General features: G+C 37.0%; 1 protein-coding gene across 1 annotated transcript in view; it reads right to left on the bottom strand.

Moving 5' to 3' along the window:
- Positions 1–19,261, bottom strand: part of DLGAP3 (DLG associated protein 3) — a 283,019-nt gene extending 263,758 nt beyond the window's left edge. The window contains exon 1 of the mRNA XM_053707071.1: positions 18,263–19,261. Coding sequence (XP_053563046.1) covers positions 18,263–19,261 — 999 coding nt within the window. The remainder of the gene's footprint in view (positions 1–18,262) is intronic.
- Positions 19,262–22,499: the final 3,238 nt, after the last annotated feature.

The raw sequence follows: 22,499 nt of genomic DNA, 5'->3' as shown, positions 1-22,499 counted from the left end.
TCCTCAACAAAGCTGGGAGAAGTCCTCAACAACGCGGCAAGAAGTCCTCAACGAAGCCGGGAGAAGTCTTCATCCAAGCCGGCAGAAGTGGTCCTCCAGACGGACAGAAGTCTTCATCCAGACGGCATCTTCTATCTTCATCCATCCGGTGAGGAGCGAGTCCATCTTCAAGACATCCGGTGCGGAGCATCCTCTTCAAACGAAGTCTTCTTCCCGAATGAATGTTTCTTTAAGTGACGTCATCCAAGATGGACATTCAGAATGAATGTAGCGCTTCTCACTCCTTGAGGGATAAAATATGAACTTGATCCCTGCGAGGTGGGGGCACACGCGGGGGGGGGGGGAATATATGTAGGGACGCCTATGAATAATAAAAATAAAAATAAAAAATCGCTAACTAATATAAGCTTACTTACCTTCAGTACCTACAGTGCTCATCTGTGTTCACACAGCATGTTGAGGGTGGGTCACAACAGCGATGAAAGTTAGGGCTAAACGTACGTATTAATTTGACAAGCAAGGGTATAGACAAGCCTATTAAATTCATTGTAGTAAAAAACAAATATATTTTTTAAGGCAAACATTCGTATTTATTGTTTCAGTCTGTCATATGTCAATTATAAATTACTTTTAATTAAAAATAAAAGATTATTTGGGTGAACTGTTCCTTTAACCATTTCGAAAAAAACATGCATAATCAGACTTTTCATTTAAGCCTAGCGGAAACTTGGTTTTCAACACAAAAATCCACTTTGCTTCTTTTTTGCAGGAGAATTTTATCTATATCACCACCTCTATTATTAGAATCCCCCTTATCTGTGGCTACAAACTTCAAGGAACCTGGATCCCCAGCATGGCACTTTAAAAAGCGTCTATCTACATTAGTATCTCTCTTGTAGTAAATTGCATCTCTATGTTCTTGGATCCTGTCCTTAAGAACACCCTTTACAGCTAAGAGTGGAACCGGTATACCAGGGATCAGTGCGCTGAAACACTGAGAGATTTCAGCAAGTGAGAATAGCACTATACTGTGCAGACACCTTTGTGAGTACTATTCCCTTAGGGGTTTATATTGATGGTGGAATACAATTGGATATATTACACTAGGAGACACCTTTTCTTTTGTGTTCTATATTTTGCAACCTCTTCTAAGTGATTACACAACCGCACAACTGAAGATACTGTCAACAAATGGTCTTGACAGCTAAATACTAATAGACACAAAGCGAGTCTAAGCTAACAGCTGAGTCACATTATAATCTACAGTAGAATGCTTTTGATCAGTAGGAAGGGGGACAAAAACATTGTGAGCGGCATTCTGGACAATACTATTTTCTTGAGACATGTGTGACACAAAATTGAGTCTACAGAAAGCTGCAGGGGAAAAAACAGCAGATTAGTTTATATTGAGAGGCTGTGCCTCATTAGCTCTTTGGTTGAAGTTCTCAGTGAACCTCAACCTTATGTCCATGTTCCTCAGTGAGGTCTCCAGTATGACTGTAGTGATCCAGGTTACAAACCAGAAGCTCTACTGGCATCAAAAGAAATCACATGAGGACACTTTCCACCTTACTTCAAGAGATTATGTAGCTGTAGCTCTACAGACGAGTGAGAGTGATAGGAGACAGTGAAAAAAGCCAGGATCTAGGGAGTTAAAAATGTGCCTCTTGTCTCCTATCAGTGTCGAACACATCAAATGCAAAAAACTATAAGAAGCAGGGGTAATGTATGAGTTCATGCAGGTTCTTGAAAGGACTCTCAGAGATAAAATTAAACAATATAGAGTCAAATGAAAGTAAAGACATAACAGATAAGTAGGTTATTTTTTTTATATATATATATATATTATTGAACATGTGCATGAACTTTATCATTGAAAAAAAACAAGAAATGCCATCATCAGGCAAAATCAGTTTCGAGAAGTCCAAGGTGTATAATTTAAATGTCCAAAAAAACAATCAAAAATTAGATTTCTGAGGAATTGCAATAACAGTGCAGAATTGTCTTTATGAATGGTATAGGAGTGGTTTATTGTGACAAATGCATCCAAAAATTAAATATTTGGTTCCTACCTTGCTTCCAATAACACTTGCTGGCTGCACTTACAGTATGAGGGTGTTCTAACTAAAATCACTTTCCACTGGGCACACATTTACAAACTGAGTAACCACTTGATATCCAGTAACAAATATTCATAATGATTTAAGTCCTATGTGCTCTGTACAGTTCTGTCATTCTTGTCTCCTCTATTTCTGCCACTTTTGTCTTCACTAGTCCACTCAGCACATGCTCTATATGTCCATGTTTTGTCTGTAAATGCATGTGAAATGAGAACTATTGCCCGGTCCTCTCATTGTCCACTAGGTTGCTGTGCACTTTTTTTGGCCATGCTCAGCATCTGGAATTCCAGAACACTACATGTCATACATGTAGCATGCAGGTGGTGCAGATGTCCCTATATGGGTTGATTAGAGTCTTCGAAGGAAATAAATAATATAGTCTTGATATATTTTTCGTATTCTTGTATGATACAGTTTTTTTCTTCTAGTGTTTTAATTAGAGCACTCTTTTTTTGTAGCTAGCTTAGAATTTTGACATTAAACTCATTCTAACACTTTCTCTCCCTGCAAAAAAAGGATGTCTTGGCATATCTTCTTAAAAACAGATCTTTACACCCTTTATTTTGACTATTAATTGACACAGTGAGTGCTTCAAATAATTCAACACACACAATCCATCACAATTTAAACATCACTCATTGTAAAGTAAATGGATTTGATAATGCTGTGAAAAAAGACTTGTACATCACTTTAATCAGTTCTTAAAGGGACATGAAACCCATTTTTTTCCCGTTCATGATATAGAAAGAGCATGCAATTTTAAACAACTTTCTAATTTACTCCTATTATCTAATTTGCTTTATTCTCTTGATATTTTTTGCTGAAAAGCATATCTAGATAGTCTCAGTAGCTGCTGATTCGTTGCTGCACTTAGAAGCCTCATGTGATTGGCTCACCCATGTGCATTGCTTTTTCTTCAGCTAAGGATATCTAAAAAATGAAGCAAAATAAATAATAGAAGTAAATTGTTTTTTAAATTTGCATTCTCTTTCTAAATCATGAAAGAAAATTTTTGGGTTTAGTGTCCCTTTAACTCAAATCAATCCTGCATTCATAATAAAATAGATGAATAAAGCATACCAGTAGATCATCATTGAGGTCCAGCTCACTAGAGCCCGATATTAAAAACATTGAAAGACAGGCCAGATAGATTCTAAAAAAGTGGGCTGAACCTCTTTGTGTTGACGAGTGGCGATGTATCTCCCATAGGATATAATGGGGTTTGCAATTTCAGCAAAAGTCAGCCTACATCTCCATAGAGCTGCAATGTAGGCGGCAGGGGCTGTCTTTATAGCGTGTTTGCACAAAATACACTGTACATTCGCAAAAATAAAATGTTTTCATAAAATACTTCAAATTACGCATGTGTATACTCAGTTTCACTGTACATTCACTATTTGTCACACTGGGAAATATCTGCACTGAAAAGATGGCAAGACTGATATGACTGAAAAGGAATAGCTTTAAATACTAGAAACCCACCACAATGTTTCCCCCTTAAAATACAGGTTACTCCCATGGAACACCAAGTTAAAGGGACACTAAACCCAAAATGTTTCTTTCATGATTCAGATAGAGAATACAATTTTAAACAACATTCCAATTTACTTCTATTATCTAATTTGCTTAATTTTTTTAGAAATCCTTTGTTGAAGAAATAGTAATGCACATGGGTGAGCCAATCACACAAGGCATCTATGTGCAGCCCTCAATCAGCAGCTACTGAGCCTATCTAGCTATGCTTCTCAGCAAAGAATATCAAGATAATTAAGCAAATTAAATAATAGAAGTAAATTAGAAAGTTGTTCAAAATTGCATACTCTTTCTAAATCATGAAAGAAAAAATGTGGGTTTCATGTCCCTTTAACTCCCACGGAATGCCTACATGTCTTTGTTAATAAAGACAAAAAAATAAAAGCCACTTCCTATTAAAACTATAGGAGTTGGGGGATTGTATTGTATAATGTTACAATGTAAGCTGTACATGTGATTGTTCTAATCTAACTAACCTATTGTGTACTTATCTGTGTATTTTTACTTATTTTTAGATTGTATTCATATTTACATTATATTGAGAATGCACATTTGCAATCGCAATATTCATGTTTCAGAATAATGCAATTGCGTTTTCGAGTTTCTATAGTACTTATAATATTGCGATCGCACTGTAGCAAACGTGTTCTATATTAATATAAATATATACTGTATCTATAGATATATATCAATGAAGAAAGCATTTGCTACAGTGTGATTGCAATACTATTAGTAAAAAATGATCACGCAATTGCATTCTCAAAATAATGTAAATATGAATAAAGCTCTTGAAACCTCTTCCTCTGTAAAAAGAAAGTACTACTCACATTTTCATTTAAAGTAATATCCCGTAATAGAATCTCACTATCTTTAAAATCTGTTGTAAAGACTTAACAAAAGTAATCATTTAGATAGTTTGTTAATTGTTTATCTCCTTCCACTATTCTATCATTTGTTTTTAATCTTACTATCGTCCTTTAGTTTTCTCTTTTCACTGATATATCTAAAGAAGGTTTTGTCACCATTTTTTACTGATTGTGCTATTTTCTCTTCTGCATCAGCTTTAGCCTTTCTGATTTACTTCTTTGTTATCTTTTTTGGGGTTCTCTATTTTTCCCTATCCTCTTCTGAGTCAGTGTGTTTTTGGTCTTAGCTGCATGTGCTACTTTCCTTGAAAACCATATATTTTCTTTTTACTTTTACAAACAAGCTTAAAGGGACACTGAACCCAATTTTTTTCTTTCATGATTCAGATACAGCATGCAATTTTAAGTAACTTTCTAATTTACTCCTATTATCAAATTTTCTTCTTTTTCTTGGTATCTTTATTTGAAAAGCAAGAATGTAAGTTTAGATGCCGGCCCATTTTTGGTGAACAACCTGGGTTGTTCTTGCTGATTGGTGGATAAATTCACCCACCAATAAACAAGTGCTGTCCAGGGTTCTCAACCAAAAATTGTCTGGCTCCTTGGCTTAGATGCCTTCTTTTTCAAATAAAGATAGCAAGAGAACAAAGAAAAAATGATAATAGGAGTAAATTAGAAAGTTGCCTAAAATTGTATGCTCTATCGGAATAACAAAAGAAAAAAAATTGGGTTCAGTGTCCCTTTAATACAGTGTTTAGGGCCAGATTACGAGTTGCGCGCTGACTGTAGAGTGCAAGCGATATCAGATTTATCAAGGGTGTTTGTATTACAAGTTGAAAGTAAACGCATTTGTTCAAGCGCAACTGAATTTAACACGTGTCGAGATAGCGTGACCTCAGCGCCCTGGTTAACTGTTACTCTTGAATAAAAAGTATCACAAAAAACATCACAAATATGTTTAAAAGTACAGTTTCACTCATAATAACACTGTCTGATAACAATTATTATACAAAATTACATACAAAAGTTATAAGGGCTCAAATATATGAGGTCTCAGGTGTTAGAAAAAAACAACAACTGCAAAAGGCTTTAACACTGAGATACATACATATACATGTCTAAATATGTATATGTATGTTTGTATATATATATATATATATATATATATATATATATGTGTGTGTGTGTGTGTGTGTGTGTGTGTACATATATATTTCTGTATTTCTGTGTTTTACATTCTATGGATTTAAAAGGCTTAAAAGAAAATATGGCTGGTCTTCAAAAAATTTCCAGGGCTGCTTTTCATTCTCACTCCTCCCTGACAGTGAAACACATTTAAACACATATTTAGACATATACTGTATATAAGTGCATTGGAGTCCTTTGCCTTTAAGTAGCTGAAAACATGTAAAATCAAATTGGTTCAATATTAATATTTAATAATGGTTTTAGCTGTGTATGTACTGTAAATATTTTCCATTCCAATGTTCTTCATATAGGGTAATAAGTATTTTTAAAGAGATGTACGTATATATATATATATATATATATATATATATACTGTATATATATATATATATATATATATATATATATATATATATATATATATATCTGTATATACCTATACCTATATAAATTTATCTATTCATATAGGTTTTAGATATATATTGTACCAAAATACCATCAGATAGATGTAGAAATATTTTATTCTGCTATGTGAAGAACACTGGAGTGTGAAATATTCATATTTTTATGTCGGATTAGCGCACTTGAGAATATGCAATTGTGTTTGTGCGCGAGTAGGTTATTTCCCCCTTTTTTGCTCCATTCAATTGAATAGTGTCCATTGAATGGGGGGCTTTTTACACACGTCGGGTTAGCACATGAGCGAATACAGTTTACTTGCAACTTGGAATACGAGTGCAACCCGACGTGTTTAAAAAGCTTACTTCTAGAGTAGTAAACGCTCGAGAAGGAGCGTTAAATAACGTTCCACTTGTAAGCTGGTCCTTAATGTGTATAAATATAAGTAAAATACTTTATTTTAATATTTTTCATGTGTTATGCATATTTTCAAACATTAACATGTCAGGACTTCAAAAACACAATGGGCCAGATTACGAGGGTAGTTTTATTTAGCGCTTTTGATAGAGCGCTTATTGCGCTAGAAGTAGACTTTTTGCACATGTTGGATTGCACTGGTATTACGAATTGAAAGAAAAATGTTATCGCTCTCGCACTAACCGGACGCGCACACAAAGCCGAACTTACAATATTGCGCGTGCGATAAACTATTCCCCCATAGAAGTCAATGGAGCAAAAAAAGTGTGAACAAAAACACACTATTCGCGCGCAAACCTGATCGCATATTCTCATGTGCGCTAACCCGACATGACAATATGAATATCTCCCATTCCAGTGTTCTGAACATAGCAGAATTTGTTCTATTTATTCATAAATACATATTTCTATATATATCTGATGGTATTTTGGTACATTATATATCTATACGTATATAGAATATCTATTTAAAAATACTTAGAACATATTCTGCTATGTTTAGAACATTGGAATGGGAAATATTTATGTCTAGATATGCCATATTATGCTCTATTCGTGCATTCCACTTGAAATCTAGCTTTAAGTGAAAAGAAAGGCGAAACAGAGTGGAAAATGTAGCAGAAAAAAAGTAGCATTTTAAGACAGTTGTTATTATTGTTATTATCATTTATTTGGAAAACGCAGCCAAATTCCATAGCGTTGATCATTATGGAACCTTTAAAAAAGGATTTACCAGTTACTTATATTCCTGCTATACAAGCTATTGTGGGGATAATATTCTCAGAAGAGCAACTAATCAATTCAACTTTTTTCCAACCATTTCTTTACACATGTCCCCAGTGACTGACTGTCACAAAATCTTCTAAAATGCCTGTTCTTGATTGACCCTAACGTTTTATTCTTGATATCACTTTACCCAAATCTATATATAGGTAAAAAAAATGTTTTATCCAAACTGCTTGGAACCGGAAAAGGTTTGGATTTTGGAATATTTGCGTCTGTTAAATGGGACAATTTGGAGTTTGGATGGGACCAAGTGTAAATAATAATTTCTTATATCATTTAGGTAATATTTACATGTCATTATACAGCTTATACATGTAACCTAAAGGTGGTTTTATATCATTTTTAATACTTTTGTATTCATAGTACAGTATTGTAATCAGAAAGGTAATAGTTGTTTTAAAGGGATAGTAAAGTCCAAATTAAACTTTCATGATTCAGGTTATGCAATTTTAAACAACTTTCTAATTTAATTTTATCATCACATTTGTTTTTTTCTCTTGGTATTCTTAGTTGAAAGCTAAAACTAGGTGGGCTCATACGCTAATTTCTAAGCCCTTGAAGGCCGCCTCTTATCTGAATGCATTTGACAGGAGAATTTTTTAGAAGAACACCATAAAATATAAGTCTTCCAAACTCGATAATAAATCTTCCTAAAAACAGATTTACAAGCCTGAAACATAGTATCAATCACTGAGTCAGAGAAATCTCTATGACTAAGCACTAAAAGTTAAATTTCCATACCTTCAAATTTAATGATTTGAGATCCTTATGGAAAAACGGTCCTTGAGACAGATGGTCTGGTCTTATGGGAAGTGGCCAAGGTTGGCAACTGGACATCTGGACAAGATCCTCATACCAGAACCTGTAAAGCCATGCTGGTGCTACCAGAAACACAAACGATTGTTCCATGATGATCTTGGAGATCACTCTTGGAAGAAGAACTAGAGGCGGGAAGATATAAGGAGGTTGGTAAAACCAAGGAACTGCTAACGCATCCACCGACTCTGCCTGAGGATCCCTGGACCTGAATAAGTACCTGGGAAGTTTCTTGTTTAGATGGGAAGCCATCAGATCTATTTCTGGAAGACCTCACATCTGAAAAATCTGAAAACACACATCTGGATGGAGAGACCACTCCCCCGGATGTAAAGTCTGATGGCTGAGATAATCCGCTTCCCAATTGTCTACACATGGGATATGTACCACAGAAATTAGACAAGAGCTGGATTCCACCCAAGAAAGTATCCAAGATACTTCTTTCATAGCTAGGGGACTGTGTGTCCCACCCTGATGATTGACATATGCCACAGTTGTGATATTGTCTGTCTGAAAACAAATGAATAGTTCTCTCTTCAACAGAGGCCAAACCTGAAGAGCCCTGAAAATAGCACGGAGTTCTAAAAAAATTGATTGGAAACCTCGCCTCTTGAGATTTCCAAACCCCTTGTGCTGTCAGAGATCCCCAGACAGCTCCCCAACCTGAAAAACTTACAGGTTGGACGAACAAAAGAGGCCCCTTGAACTATACAATGGTGATCTAACTACCAAGCCAGAGAGAGTCGAACATTGGGATTTAAGGATATTAATTGTGATATTCTTGTATAATCCCTGCACCATTGATTCAGCATACAAAGCTGAAGAGGTTTCATATGAAAATGGGCAAAGGGGATCGCATCTGATGCAGCAGTCATGAGACCTAGAACTTCCATGCACATAGCCACTGAAGGGAATGATTGAGACTGAAGGTTTCGACAAGCTGAAACCAATTTTATTCGTCTCTTGTCTGTTAGAGACAGAGTCATGGACACTGAATCTATCTGGAAACCTAAAAAGGTGACCCTTGTCTGAGGAATCAAGGAACATTTTCGTAAATTAATCCTCCAACCATGTCTTTGAAGAAACAACACTAGTTGATTCGTGTGAGATTCGGCAGATTGTAAAGACTGAGCTAGTACCAAGATATTGTCCAAATAAGGAAACACCGCAATACCCCATTCTCTGATTACAGAGAGTAGGGCCCCCGTGAACCTTTGAAAAGATTCTTGGAGCTGTTGCTAGGCCAAATGGAAGAGCAACAAATTGGTAATGCTCTTCCATTACCAATCTCAGAAACTGATAGTGGTCTGGATGAATCGGAATATGAAGATATGCATCCTATAAGTCTATCGTGGACATATAATGACCTTGCTGAACAAAAGGCAGAATAGTCCTTATAGTCACCATTTTGAAAGTTGGCACTCTTACAAAACGATTCAAAATTTTCAGACCCAGAACTGGCCTGAATGAATTTTCTTTCTTTGGGATAATGAATAGATTTGAATAAAACCCCAGACTCTGTTCCTGAAACGGAACTGGTAAGATTACCCCTGAAAGCTCTAGATCTGAAACACACTTCAGAAAAGCCTGAGGCTTCACTGGATTTGCTGGAACCTGCAAGAGAAAAAATCTTCTCACAGGAGGTCTTACTCTGAATCCTATTCAATACCCTTGAGAGACAATACTCTGAATCCATTGATTTTGGACAGAATCTGCCCAAATGTTCTGGAAAAATTTTAATCTGCCCCCCACCAGCTGAGCTGGAATGAGGGCCATACCTTCATGCAGACTTGGGGGCTGGCTTTGGTTTCTTAAAAGGCTTGGATTTATTCCAACTTGAAGAAGGTTTCCAATTGGAACCAGATTCTTTGGGGGAAGGATTGGCTTTCTGTTCCTTATTCTGTCGAAAAGAATGAAAATGATTAGAAGCTTTAGATTTACCCTTAGATCTTTTATCCTGAGGTAAAAAAACTCCCTTCCCCCCAGTGACAGTTGAAATAATTGAATCCAACTGAGAACCAAATAAATTGTTACCTTGGAAAGAAAGGCATAGTAATCTAGACTTAGATACCATGTCAGCATTCCAATATTTGAGCCACAAAGCTCTTCTAGGTAAAATAGCTAAAGACATAGATTTAACATCAATTTTAATGATATCAAAAATAGCATCACAGATACAATGATTAGCATGTTGAAGCAAGCGAACAATGCTAGACAAATCAGGATCTGTTTCCTGTTGCGCTAAGCTTTCCAACCAAAAAGTTGATGCAGCTGCAACATCAGCCATGGATATAGCAGGCCTAAGAATGTAGCCAGAAAATAAATAAGCTTTCCTTAGATAAGATTCAAGTTTCCTATCTAAAGGGTCCTTAAAAGAAGTACTATCTTCCATAGGAATAGTAGTACGTTTGGCAAGAGTAGAAATAGCCCCATCAACCTTGGGGATTTTTTCCCAAAACTCCAACCTAACCGCTGGCAAAGGATACAACTTTTTAAACCTAGAAGAAGGAATAAAAGGAGTATCAGGCCTATTTCATTCCTTTGAAATCATATCAGAAATAGCATCAGGAACTGGAAAAACCTCTGGAGTAACCACAGGCGGTTTATAAACAGAATTTAAAGTTTACTAGTTTTAGTATCAAGAGGACTAGTTTCCTGAATATCCAAAGTAATCAACACATCTTTTAACACGGAATGAATATACTCCATCTTAAAGAGATAAGTAGATTTGTCAGTGTCAATATCTGAGGTATGATCTTTTGAACCAGATAGATCCTCATCAGAGGTAGATAAATCAGTATGTTGTCGGTCATTTGAAATTTCATCAACTTTATGAGAAGTTTTTAAAGACCGTTTACGTTTATTAGAAGGCGGAATAGCAGACAAAGCCTTCTGAATCGCATCAGCAAAAAAATCTTTTATTTTCACAGGGATATCATGTACATTAGATGTTGAAGGAACAACAGGCATTGTACTAGTACTGATGGATACATTCTCTGCATGTAAAAGCTTATCATGACAACTGTTACATACTACAGCTGGAAATATAATCTCCGCTAACTTACAAGAGATACACTTAGCTTTAGTAGAACTGTTATCAGGCAGCAGGATTCCAACAGTGGTTTCTGAGACGGATCACATTGAGACATCTTGCAAATGTAAGAGAAAAAAACAACATATAAAGCAAAATTATCAATTTCCTTATATGGCAGTTTCAGGAATGGGAAAAAAATGCAAACAGCATAGCCCTCGGAGCATAAAAATAAGCAAGAGGCATATAGGAAGTGGGGTTTAAATAATTAAATTATTTGGCGCCAAGTATGACGCGCAACGCAAACTGAAATTTTTTGTCGCTAACAACATCCGGAAATGACGCAACTCACGTCATGGCAGACGCAACCTTGTGCAAAGAAACCTGCCGTCAACTAAGGTGCCGGAAATGACAAATTGCATCACCGAACGTACCTTTGCGCCAAAAAAATCTTGTGCCAAGACTGACGCAATAAATATCAGCATTTTGTGACCTCGCAAGCCTAATTTTTCCCACGAAAATTAATGAAAAAGCAGTCAATTTGAAGAAAAGACTATACCCCAGGTAAGAAAAAATAACTTCTAAATATGTTTCCCAATTTTGAAAGTTATAGTCTGCAAAAGGAAATATACATAAGCCTGACTCATGGAAAATATAAGTACAATACATATATTTAAAACTTTATATTACTACATAAAGTGCCAAACCATAGCTGAGAGTGTCTTAAGTAATGAAAACATACCGAAAGACACCCATCCACATATAGCAGATAGCCAAACCAGTACTGAAACAGTTATCAGTAGAGGTAATGGAATATGAGAGTATATCGTCGATCTGAAAAGGGAAGTAGGAGATGAAGCTCTACAACCGATAAAAGAGAACCTTTGAAAAGATTTCCTGTGAGGAAAACCATAGAATCAACAGGTGATAATCCCTTCACATCCCTCTGACAAACACTGTACTCTGAGAGGAATCGGGCTACAAAATGCTGAGAAGCGCATATCAACGAAGAAAATCAAGCACAAACTTACTTCACCACCTCCATAGGAGGCAAAGTTTGTAAAACTGAATTGTGGGTGTGGTGAAGGGTGTATTTATAGGCATTTTGAGGTTTGGGAAACTTTGCCCCTCCTAATAAGATTGTATGTCCCATACGTCACTAGCTCATGGACTCTTGCCAATTACATGAAAGAAAGTATATTAATACATCAGTGTTGGTTATGCAAAACAGGGGAATGGTAAACAAAGGTATTATCTATCTTTTTAAACAATAACATTTTTGGTGTTTACTATCCCTTTAAATAAATATACTTATTTGCATTTAAGAACACAAAAAACTTACCAAAGCAGAGAAGATTTACAGATAGGGAAAATTTTTCATAATTTAAAAAAATATATATTATTTAAAAAGTTTATATTTCAGAATAAATTTAGATTATGAAATTCCAGATTTGGGAATTTGTACATGTACAACCAATTTCCATTAAGAAAAATAATATGCTAAACATGGCACACTAAAAGCCTTTTAGAGACCTGCTTCTTTGTCATTGTTTTAGTTTACATTTTTTAGCCTTTCTCTTTATTACGTTGTTTTCCATCCATTTACCAACCTTTGATGTTCTAATAGAGTGGCCAGATTATTTGGATTATGCTAATTCTAACTTTCAGTTTGATTTCTTCTCAGGATCTGAAAGTGCTTCTCATCATAATTCAAGTTTTTACATATTTAAAATTAAAAAAACATGGGTTAAGACATTAACCTACTTCAAAGAGACACAGTAATAACTCCCTCAGAAAAGATATCCATTTATTTGGAGTTCCAATTTATTCTAGGCAGACTGTTCATTATGCTTAAAATGTGTAATCTCTTGAATGCTGTACATTATACTTCCATTACACGCATGTTATATCATTTGCATAACTTTATAATTCTATCTCAATAAAAATAAATAAATTGTCTTTCATAGCTATATGATACTTCTAAGACACTGAACAAAAACCTAATTAAATAAAGTATATTTGTTAAACTGTAATCTAAAAAGAACAAGCTGCTTCGTTACATTGTTAGTAATATATACAAGCATGTGTATGATGGGGTCATATGTAATGAGGAAATGCATAGAAGCCTCTTATACATTTGAAAGATGGAGTCTGCTATTTCCTTCTAGACTGATGAGTGAGAGCCCTCTTCCCTTCACTGATTGACCTAAAAGGACAAGGGACTTCCAAGTTTAAAGAGAGGCTCCTCTTTTAAATGCAAGGTCACTTATCCATAGGCTACATGTGACCACCATGATAAACTGGATGCCATGGAGGTTTTCTATGGAGTGGATGAGGCTATAATGGAGGACAGGGCCATCTTTAATATTGACTGGGAGCCAAAAAAACAGGGCATTAGAACAGGACGACAAGGCAGGTAATTAAAGTTTGGGGGAGGGGGTTAAAACTTTAATATGACTTGTGTTTTCTTTTATAAGGTGGTGAGACTTCACAAGCCATAACAGTTGGGATTCAACTCCCTCCACCAGAAGGCAAGCAAAAATTACTAAACCCATCAAGAGCTTTAAAACCTCCCACTTCTTAATTCCCCTTGTCTGCAATATATACAATAAAGTAGAAGAAACAGAAAAGCAGGAAGATCAAAGCAGGATAATAAGGTGCATGCCAGAACCGTTAAATAAAAATCTAAATATTGGGTGGGTCTTGTGGACTCTCTCCACCATGAAAGAAAGGAATTTATCAGGTAAGCATAAGGTGGTGAGAGTTTACAAGCCATAACAGTTGGGATCCAATACCCAAGCCGTGGAGTCCACTAAAACATGACAAAAAAAGGTAGGAAAATCTAAGCAGGCACATTTTGTCCAGACACTGTTGCCTTGAGAACCTTCCTGCCAAAAACGGCCTCTGAAGAGGCAAAACATCAAAATGATAACACTTTGTGAAAGTATGGAGAGAAGACCAAGTAGCAGCTTTGCAAATATTTTCAATAGAGGCATTATTCCTTAAAATGAACATATCCCAATAAAGGGATATAAAAGAGCGCTGAAACTCTTCACTTTTTTATCTGATGAAACGACCCGTTTGAGGTTGAGAAACGCGTCATAAGTATTAAAAGTCATTTTATTTGAAGTTGTCTGTGTTGTGGTTTACCAATACCAACTGAACAACACACAAAAGATTACACCTTTGCAGCACCTGAAGTCCAGTCAACAGGAGACATATACAAAGTTTCAACCAGGACAAGTGCCTTTGGAACTTGGCTTCCACAGTGTACTAGCCACTGATAAGTGCTAGCCTGCTCTTTTGCACTGGTCACAGCACAGTGCCACACTATTTGGTAAGCATAACACTTACTTTTATTTGTACCTGCATTCCAGACAGTATCATGCTATTGTGGCGCCCTCTTTCTACTCTTTATATTATTCCTTAAAGCCCAAGATGTGGAAACAGATCTAGTAGAATAAGCAGGACTGTAGAAGCTTTTTTACCCTTACACTGTCCTGAAAAGGAATAAACAAAGATGAAGATTGTCAAAAATCCTTGGTAGGTTGTTGAAAAATCTGCAAGGCCCTAACCACGTTCAAGTTGTGGAAAAAGACATTCCTTAGTATTTGTAGGGGAAGGACACAACAAAGGCACCACAATCTACTGATTAATAATTACAGAAGAGTTTATAATACTACCTTGTCTTGATGGAACACTATATAAGAAGACTCAAAAGATGAAGCAGAAAGCTCAGAAATTCTTCTTGGTGATGAAGTGTCTAGAAGAAACAAGGTTTTCCATAACAAGAGTTGAATATCCACATTGAGCATAGGCTCAAAGTATTGAACTTGTAATGATCTCAATAGCAGATTGAGATTTCATAGAAGAGACGCTGCTCTAACTAGTGGTCTAATCCTGACCAGAGCCTGAACAAAAGTTTGAATATACAGTATTTTAGTAGCCAGTTTCTTATTATACAGAACCAAAAGAGCTGAGATTTAACCCTTCAAGGAACTTGTCTAACCCTTCCTGATGTAAAATCATTGGAATCCAAGGGATACCTGTATATCAGACGATAGGACCAAGGGGCCACAAACACATCTATCAGGATTGCTTGTGGATCCCTGGACCTGGAACATTATCTTGGGAGTTTCTAGTTCAGACAAGATGACTTCATGTATATCTTCGGTTCCCCCCAGCGAGCAACAATTTGTTCGAACACCTCTTGTTTGAGAGACCACTCTCCTGAATGAAAAGAGACAACTCATGGTTCCTCCTTGATAATTTATATAAGCTACTATAATCTCAAATAGGTCTCTGTCTTGAGAAGAGGTCCTGTGAGATATCCACCTTGTCTTAGACCAGTTATCCTGAGGTAAGAATGCTCCCTTACCCCTGTAACTGTAGCAATAATGGAATCCCAGCCCTGACCAAATAAACACTTTCCTTTGAAAGCGAGATACAAAAGTCTACTCTTCAAAACTGTATCAGCCGACCAAGATTTTAACCACAATGCCATTCGGGCTAGTACAGCTAAGCCCACATTTTTTGCATTTAAACGCACAATATCCATAGTAACTTTGCAAATGAAAGAATTTGCAACTTTGATCACCCTCAAGCAATCCTGTATCTCTTCTAGCGAAGTTTCTTCAGTGACCAACTCTGAAGGTGAATCACACCACAAAGTGGTTGCAGCTGCCACACAGGGAATGCTAACAGCTACCTCAAAGAGAAAACCTGCTTTTAAAACACCTTCCTAAGATAAGACTGCAGCATCTAAAGGGATAGTGGTTCTTTTTGCAAGAGTAGATATGCCCAATCTACTTTACGAATGAGTTGCAGGAACAGGAAACTTTATTGGAATTTTAAAGATAGGACAAACAGAATACCCGGTTGTTCCCACTCTTTAGAAATAACCTGAGAAACTGGAAAAACTCCCTCTCATTTGGTAATAGGTTTTAACAAAAGATCTAGATGTTTCACTGACTGAGTTTCTGATAAGATTTATTCTTGTACCCCCCAAAGTCACTAGAACCTCATGTAGAAGAAACTGTAATTAACTACCCCTCATCTAAAGCATAGCAAATAGCGCTCCTACATCACTTCTGACTAAATTAAGCAACGGCTACCCAGTTAAACACAAGCAATACAGCTGCCAAATATGTTTAAAATAAAGTGTGCACTCAAAATAAAAAAATGCACTGTGCCCTGTACAGTCCTAGCAAAAATCGTCTAACGCTGTACAGTGTGAGCCTAGCTGAGAGTGTGTCTCCCACTCCCAACAATGCCACTGATAAGAGTGCCCCACAATTTTAAGTCCCCCTGGCATTACAATACATAAGTAGTACTGCTCTATAAAGTCTATGGACTGTGAGTGAAAAAATAACCTTCTGAACTTACCTGTGTCCAGTATTGAAGCCCATCCTAGTTAGGTAACACCAACTTATGATACTGACCAGGATGTGTCTCACATAGCCACCAGTAATTGACTAAAAGACCAGTCCCAGTGACCATTGCAGTAGGCTGGTGAGCAACTCCTGCAGAATTAGACTCACCAACCATGGTACACCTATAAACCCCTTTGCCTTATTCTCGGGCATTTGAGGGGGGATAACAGGCCTCACTGCATTTGGAGCATGCTTTTTAGAAAATATTTCAGCAATGAACCACTGACCTGTTCTTCTGTGAAGGCAAAAATGAAGTGAGAGGGATGTGTTGGGTAATTTTTGCCTGCCTCATGATGGAGGGAGTTTAATCCCAACTGTTATGGATTGTGGACTCTCACCAACTTATAAAAGAAAACACTAGGCATATTAAAGTTTTAACCTCCCGCCAAAACTTTAATTACCTTCCTCACCGTCCTCTTCTACTGCCCTGTTTTTTTTAAAAAGCGCGTCACAGATGAGACAGAGCTCCTGCTTGTACCATTGAATTCAATGTAGCTCACTACCGTGCTGGCTAAAGCTGTCGACCACTTTTCATAAAGATGTTTTTATGCTATGTATTTTAATTTTACTTCTTTATTAATATGTTCCACTAAATAAGGAGCACTGAAATTGCTAAATGTATAAATATCATATAGGTAATCTAATTAATCACATACAGAGATGTGTTCTTTTTTTAAGCAGCAATAGAGAACATTTAAATATCCGAAAAACATTTTTACTTTTAGTTTAATAATTACAGAGATCCTGCACAGTTGCACAACAACACATTAAAGTGACAGTAAACTCAAAATTAAATGTAAATTATTCAGATAGTACATGATTCAGATTTCCTGTAATGTCTATTATCAATGTTGCTAATGTTCTCTTGGTATACTTGTTGAAGCGTGGCTAGGCTGATAGGAGTTCAGGACTGTGCAGTAGTTCCATTTTAAATGCAAACTATACTTACTTAAAGGGACACTCAGGTCAAATTATATTTTCATGATTCAGATACAGCATGTCATTTGAAACAACATTCCAATTTACTTCCATTAAAAAAAATGTGCACAGTCTTTTATATTTACGTTTTTTGAGTCACCAGATCCTACTGAGCATGTGCAAGAATTCACAGACTACACGTATATGCATTTGTGATTGGCTGATTGCTATCACATGGTACAAGGGGAGTGGAAATGTACATAACTTTGAAATTTGTTATAAAAAAAACTACTACTCATTTGAAGTTCAGACTAAGTGCTTTTGCATTGTCTTGTTATTTTGCATTTGTTGATTATGCAAATCTAATGTGTTGACTGGTCCTTTAACATTTTTCAAAATTAGCTTTCCGATATGTTTAAATGTTGCTCTTACAATGAATGATATAATTTTTTTAAGTATCTCCCTTTAAAGATTTAAAAGATCTACAATGGAGACCCTTTAGTTTTTAGTAAGAGGTACTGCTAAGTTGGGGACAGAAGTCTTAATCTGAGAAGCAGCTTTACTGTTACTTTGTGTTGAACACTAATGTTCAATTTAAACAATTGTTGTAGAGCATTATTTGAGTTTAAATTCACTATGAAAACTTTATTCTAAGTAACTGTGTTGTTACAAATCTCACTAACCATAAAATCTCACCTGTAAGTAATGATAACCCCGCTCCTTTCCCTTAGCATCCTGAAGCATCAAAATCTTGTCTTGATGGTGGCTTCCCGAGATGGGATATGCCTCCCTTGCTTGACTGACAGTCATAGTGTGCCATGTGCTCCTCTTCAGTGTCTGCCCATCCAGTGACATGGACATCCCAGCACAGGCTAGGCACTTGCCCTCTCCACCTCCACCCTTTAGACTCTTTAAGGTCAAGTCTCTGAAGGCACTTTCAGGAGTGTCCACTCCGAAGGGAGCTCCGTGCTCCATGGCATGACGAGCTGACACCAGGAAGCTGCTGTCGCTGTCAAGGTTGTCATCAGAGCTCCACCACCCTGCCATCTTTGAGCGGTGCTTAGGTTCTGACTTTCGGTCTTTACTTTTGCTCCTCTTGCTGTGCCGAGGCTGGGAGTGCTGGTAGCCATCCCCACCACGCCCTTCATACCTGGTGCCATTGTACTCCCTCTTTGAGGGTGTCTCTAGGGAGTGGGATTTGGCAAACAGCTTCTGCACAGAGTGCACAAGGTGGCGTATGCGACTGGGACTCTCGCTGCGCTGCTCCGTGGTGCTGGTTCTTTGATACTGGAGGGTGTGGAAGCCGTCGTGGTGTAGGGGCATCTGTTTTTCAAACTGGTCCAGCAGGGTGGGGGGCAGGCGATTGATTTTGCTAGAAGTGTGAGCAATAGCGGCCATACATTCGTCACAAGAGTCGTACTGCTGGGGGTTATGGTGCATTCTGGGGTAGGTGCCACCACTGGATGTCCGGGGCTCTGGCATGTTCAGGGGACCACCAGGGCAATCTGGGGTTATGCCAGCAGTTCGAGAAGGACAATAGTGCAGATCCAGGGAACAAGACTCAGAGGTGCTGCGAGGGTATGACTTGCGTAGGTCTTGGCCGTGATGAGGGATATCCAGAGCTCTTTCTCTTGTTTCGGGGATACAGTGACATGGAGGCTGTGACTGGCTGCCTTCTCCATGGTAACCTTTCATCCTGTTAATACTGAAGAAGCGGCATCTTTCTTGCCCTTCCCAGCTCTCTGGGATTACCTAAAATGAGAACATTATAAAAAATGTAATTAAAATTATCTTCTTAAAACATTACATTTTTAGATAAGTTTTAAAATCTGTATGCCAGTATGGAGCTATCCTGGCCAATATATACAGTATTTCCATCAGTCATAATCACATAGCACAACACAGCCTTTGGCCGAAGGGCAGCATGCAGTCACTTGATGGCATGTGACACCATGCAGTATATGAGCTTGGATAGAGGCTGGGTATAATACTTTAGCATGATAGAGGGTGTTCCTTTAGTAGATTGTGATATCTTTTAATGGACCAACAAAATTAAGTTGTTTTTTTTTATTCCCTAAGCTTTCAAGACCTCACAGGTCTCTTTTTTAGATACATAATAGAGGGAAATGTGGAGCCAGAAGACTGTGAGTCATCCAGGGTACATAAATTTGATGGTAAAGTCGAGGGTCGTGTATATATTTCCATACAATGGAAATATGTTTAATAAAAGTGAGATTAGCTCAAAGGCAGAGCAAGAGGGCAGATAGATTTAATGGTATAGTGATACAAAAGGAAACGTAATGATCAGGCAGATACATTTAAAAGTGGCACAATTGCTTATTAAATGGCAGTGTAAAAAGATAGATTTAATCATTTATTGTGGACAAACAGTTCATAAGGTAGAGGGAAAACTTGATGAGGCGATGGAGCAAATCAGTTTAAAATTACAAACAAATACCTATTTAGAGGACAGCAGAAAGTACTAGAGGCAGCTGTGCCTTTGGTGCATTCAAACCGAGCAGACAGTAGTTTTATCAAAGGTGTTGCCTGCAAGTTAACTAAGCACTTGCTTTTATATGGTGTAGGTGTTTTAAGTACTTTAGTTTCCCATTACTGGTGGCAGCATAAATTAATGAAGTGTGCAGATAAGTTGAAAGGGACATTCTAAAAGTTATTACAACCAGCACTGTATAACATCAGCTTATACTAGGACCTACGGTCATATACACTATAGTACTGAAAATTTGTTGCAAAAAAAAAAAAAAGTTTCTAAACCTGCAGAAGACTTGGCTCCTTTAGAAAAAAGTATCTAATAATTTTCTACAAAAAATTGCCATTAAAGGGACAGTCTAGTAAAAAAACAAAAACTTTCATGATTCAGATTAGGGCATGTCATTTTTTTTTCCAACAGAGAAGAGAAAAAAAAAAAAAATATAACAGAAGCAAGTAGAGCAGTACAAGGATTTTCCCACCACAGCGGGTAGTTCAAATAGGAAAAGAACATTCACATATAAGCCCATCCTGCGGGGCCTAATATAAGATAAAAAAACCATAGTACACATGTTACTTTGTTAATCAATGACAGATATAAAACAACATAAATATACCAGTTTCTGTAATATTACATAGTCAAAAAAGTCAGTTGGTTACTTTTTTAGCTTAATTTTTTGTGAACAAAACAAAAACAGACAGAAAAATCCGATAAAACAGAACAAAACAAAACAAAAAAAATTTTAAAAAAAAGGGAAAAGGAAAAGAATGGATGGAGCCGGTAGGTTACCATAGACCCAAAAGCAATACTAATTCTGAGTTCCTGAATGGGTAAATTAAATGATGAACTTCGTTGGAAGCAAGAGTTTTAATGAAAACCTGACCATTTCAGGAAGAACTTCCTTATATCATATTCATCATTAAGATCAGTATCAATCTGTTCTAGGATACATTGCTTCTTCAAACAATTCTTGTATGTATGTATGTGTCTTCAAACAATTCTTGTATGTAAGGGTCTCAAGGTGCTGCTCATTTTATCGACCACGGAAGGATGAAAGGCTGAGTGGACCTCGCAAAGGATCGAACCTGCAACCCTTGGGTTGCTACAGAGCTCAGCCACAGTGCCTTAGCATGCTGAGCTATCTGTCCGGCATTAATCTCTGGTATGCTAGGAGTCGCTTTCTCTTTCCATTTTTTGAAGATTAAGTATCTAGCTGCTAAAATAGCCATGTTAATGATTTTATTGTTAACCTGGAGATCCTTCACATCTGTCCAAAGAAACACTATATGCTCCAATGATAGAACCAGAGGAGAGATCCCCAGTGTTTTATTAAACCAATACTCTAGTTTCAGCCAAAAACGTCTAATTCTTGGGCAGTCCCAGATCATATGCACAAGGTTAGCTGAGAGGAGTGAACACTTGGGGAACTTGTTGAAATTAGGGTTCCCACACCTAGAACCTTTATCCGGGGTGTAATACGTCATAAAAAGAAGTTTAATATGTGATTCTCTCCAGGAAATGGAGAGGGAACTTGCATGGCCTCTGAAATAGAGGATTGAATAAGACTAAGATCCACATTACTTTGCAATGTCGCTATAACCCATTTAGAAGAAATCTTTTCCAGATTTGGGGCACCCTTGAGGGAACTTAATAGTTGGTAACAAAAGGAAATTGACATATGTCCATTTTTAACCAAAACAAGCCAATTCTCCAAACTCCCCAGGGACCTATTCCAGCCGAAATAATTTATTAATTTAAGAACAAAATGTCTTGCTTGTAGATAGGCAAAATAATTCTTTTGGGAAAGGTTAATTTCTCCCCTAAGAGAGGCAAAAGTTTTAACACACCTCCTATCCTTATCAAAAAGATGGGAAACATTATCAAGACCCAGGTTGTGCCACCTCTGAAAAAGTGCAGATTGCAGTCCTGCTTGAAATTTGGGATTTCCCACCAACGGCATAACATAAACTTAGAAACCCTGCAATCTAGAGCTAAGAGATTACATATCCTCCTCCAAGCCTGTAGTGAGTTAAAATAGTTCTGAGTTTTTTCACTTCATGAGGTATTGAGCTGAAGTTACAGTGAATAAGTGCTACAGGGAGATAAGGATGAATTACATTTTTATCCAGCTCATTATCTGTAACGTAATCTCTGGACCAAATCCAGTCAGTCATTATGCGCGCGAGGAAAACGTAATTATAAAGTTGAAGGTCTGGCAAGGCAAAACCCCATAATTCCTGGGAAGGGAGAGTTTGGCTAAAGAGATCTTGGTTTTTTGTTCTGCCAATTAAAACATCTTAGTACCGTATTGAACAACATAATATCTTTCCCTTTCAGGATCAGTGGAGTATTTTGAAGAACATATAGTAGTTTGGGAAGGAGAACCATCTTATACAAGGCTATGCGACCTGAGATGGAAAGAGGAATGTTTTGCCAGTTTTT

The sequence above is a fragment of the Bombina bombina genome, chromosome 3 (genome assembly GCF_027579735.1).
Source record: "Bombina bombina isolate aBomBom1 chromosome 3, aBomBom1.pri, whole genome shotgun sequence".
NCBI lineage: Eukaryota > Metazoa > Chordata > Amphibia > Anura > Bombinatoridae > Bombina > Bombina bombina.
This window is presented reverse-complemented; position numbering and strand designations above follow the sequence as displayed.